At 36.5% G+C, this 2,221-nt stretch overlaps 1 protein-coding gene across 1 annotated transcript in view; it reads left to right on the plus strand.

Annotated features, from left to right (window-relative positions):
* The first annotated feature begins 587 nt into the window (after nucleotides 1-587).
* Nucleotides 588-2,221, plus strand: part of LOC107084334 (homeobox protein Hox-A7-like) — a 4,141-nt gene continuing 2,507 nt past the window's right edge. The window contains exons 1-2 of the mRNA XM_015374129.1: nucleotides 588-658; nucleotides 766-828. Of these exons, the coding sequence (XP_015229615.1) occupies nucleotides 588-658; nucleotides 766-828 (134 nt within the window). The remainder of the gene's footprint in view (nucleotides 659-765; nucleotides 829-2,221) is intronic.

Raw genomic sequence — 2,221 nt, forward strand, 5'->3', positions numbered from 1 at the left:
ATCTGTTAGAGTGTGTGTTTTATTTTGTGTGTGCGTTTTGGGGACAGAGTTGCTTCTTGGCAGAGGATGTTGTTAGCTGTATACAGCCATAAAAGACAATTACGGCTATAACCTTTTATGGGGTGCAAAGCGCTGAAAGGCGAGAGGACACACATGCACGCGCACATACACGCTCCCTCACACTAGTAAGAGACAGCTGAAGCTCAAAATTATGCACCCGGTGTGTTTGTGTCCAGCTAAGCACAGATATGACGAGCTTGAAGCTTTACGCAGTGAACAGACGCTCAGTTTAAAGGGTTTGGGTTCGAGCACTATTATAATTATCTTCAAACCACATATCTAGCAGTGAAAGATATCTTACTGCTTTTATGTTGTAAATCGGCATGTTTTTATGGCAGCACTGGCTCAAGTCTCTACATGCTCGAGAAAGCATTTGGTACACATGTTTTTGCGCAAATTCCAGTATCCTGGGAAAAAAACCCCCCAAACAGACAGGGGAGGGAAAAAAAGGGTAGATATGCTTGTTCTTCTAAGCTTAAATTGAGTCCAACACCAGTGCTGTTGTGACGCGTTTGGGGTGGACGCAGATGGACCCAAACTTCAAAGACTCGGCCAGAGACAGTGTCATAAAAACGCCTGCTCTGCTATACACTGTCTGGCATTCCAGTTTTAATGACTTTATGGCCGTCCAGACACAATTAGGCCGTTTCCAGAATGACACCCATTTGTTTTTTACCCCCTTTTCTTTGGGATCTGTGACAAAAGGCTGAGCGGAAATGATCAGCTTTATTGGATCCCTGTCCGATCGGAAAAGGAGAAGGACTCACGGTCATTTGGAGCTCTTTTGTTTCCAGCTGGGAAACTTTTGCTCTTTGCTTCATATGTACACATACAAATATATATATATATATATATATATATATATATATATATATATATATATATATATATATATATATATATATATACGGGCGTGTGTATACATGTTTTTCCCCTCCTAACAGAAAACTGAAAAACAAACATATATATGAACAACCTTTGAAGTTGCTCGTGAGTATCAAGAGTTTTTACTCTGTTAGCTGTTTGAAATATCACAACCATGGTGACACGGAAATATCTGTGTTCATCTATGTCATGTTTACATTCCTGAAATAATTAAATGAAAGTGAAAAACGTCGGTGCAGCAGGGATCCTGTCGCTCCCACTTTGCACTACCTGGAAGTTACCAGAGGGGGGCGACACTTTTCCATTAACTTCCCTTAAGCTTTTGCTTTTTAAACTGCTCCTCCCAGTGAAGCGGCACAGAGGGAACGAACTGCAGTAAGATTTTAAGAGTAAAGGAAAGTTATTTCACACCTTTTTTACAGTCTCACCGCAGAAGATGGCTTCTGACCCAGCAGCTCTGTGAGGGGAAACATCGACACAGGCTAGATCTAATTGTGGGACTGCTGCCGGATGACTGCCGCTCATGCGCACAACGAAGGTCCATATGTTTACCTACATTTCTTTCCTTCCTCAGAATATATTAAGTTGCCTATTTACTTATTCTTTAATTTATCATTTTATATATTTATTATTCACCAATTTTATCTTGAACTGAACAACTTGGACAAAATAGAAAACTCAAAGCATACCCCCTTAACGTTAAGGTTACTATATGTCGATTATATTCCAATATTGCTTTGTTATTTATGTTTTTCTTAAAATGGTATTTCAATTCATTATTCAGTGTAAAATAATTCTCCAATTAACAGTAAAAAGGAATGACGCTGCAACAAATTACTCTTGAATATATAGCAACAAAAAAAGGGAATAATATTTTAAGTGCACCTAAGTAACATGAGTGCTGGATTTCTTCATCTTTTTCATATGATAATGAGGATTATGTTTATTATTATTATAAGAAATAGGTGGAGTATTTTTTTTTACCATTGTCTTTTTTATTTTATTTTACTAACTATAGCTGTAGGCAAAAAATGCCTGTTTTTATAAAGTTGTTTTTCCTTTTTTTTAGCTCCAGCTTTTGTATATCACAACAGAAAAGCAATAATATTCCAATGCGTAAATTGAAAGGACGTTTAAACTCAGTTATATACCAAATACCAAATATAATAATAATAATATACCAAACTACAGTTTGGTATATTAAACAGCAGGTAATAATAACTGTTACAGAGTATCCTGAAATTATTATGTATATATGTAAATGTATTAAAATTAT

This window comes from Cyprinodon variegatus, unplaced genomic scaffold, assembly GCF_000732505.1.
Source record: "Cyprinodon variegatus isolate N-32 unplaced genomic scaffold, C_variegatus-1.0 Scaffold98, whole genome shotgun sequence".
NCBI lineage: Eukaryota > Metazoa > Chordata > Actinopteri > Cyprinodontiformes > Cyprinodontidae > Cyprinodon > Cyprinodon variegatus.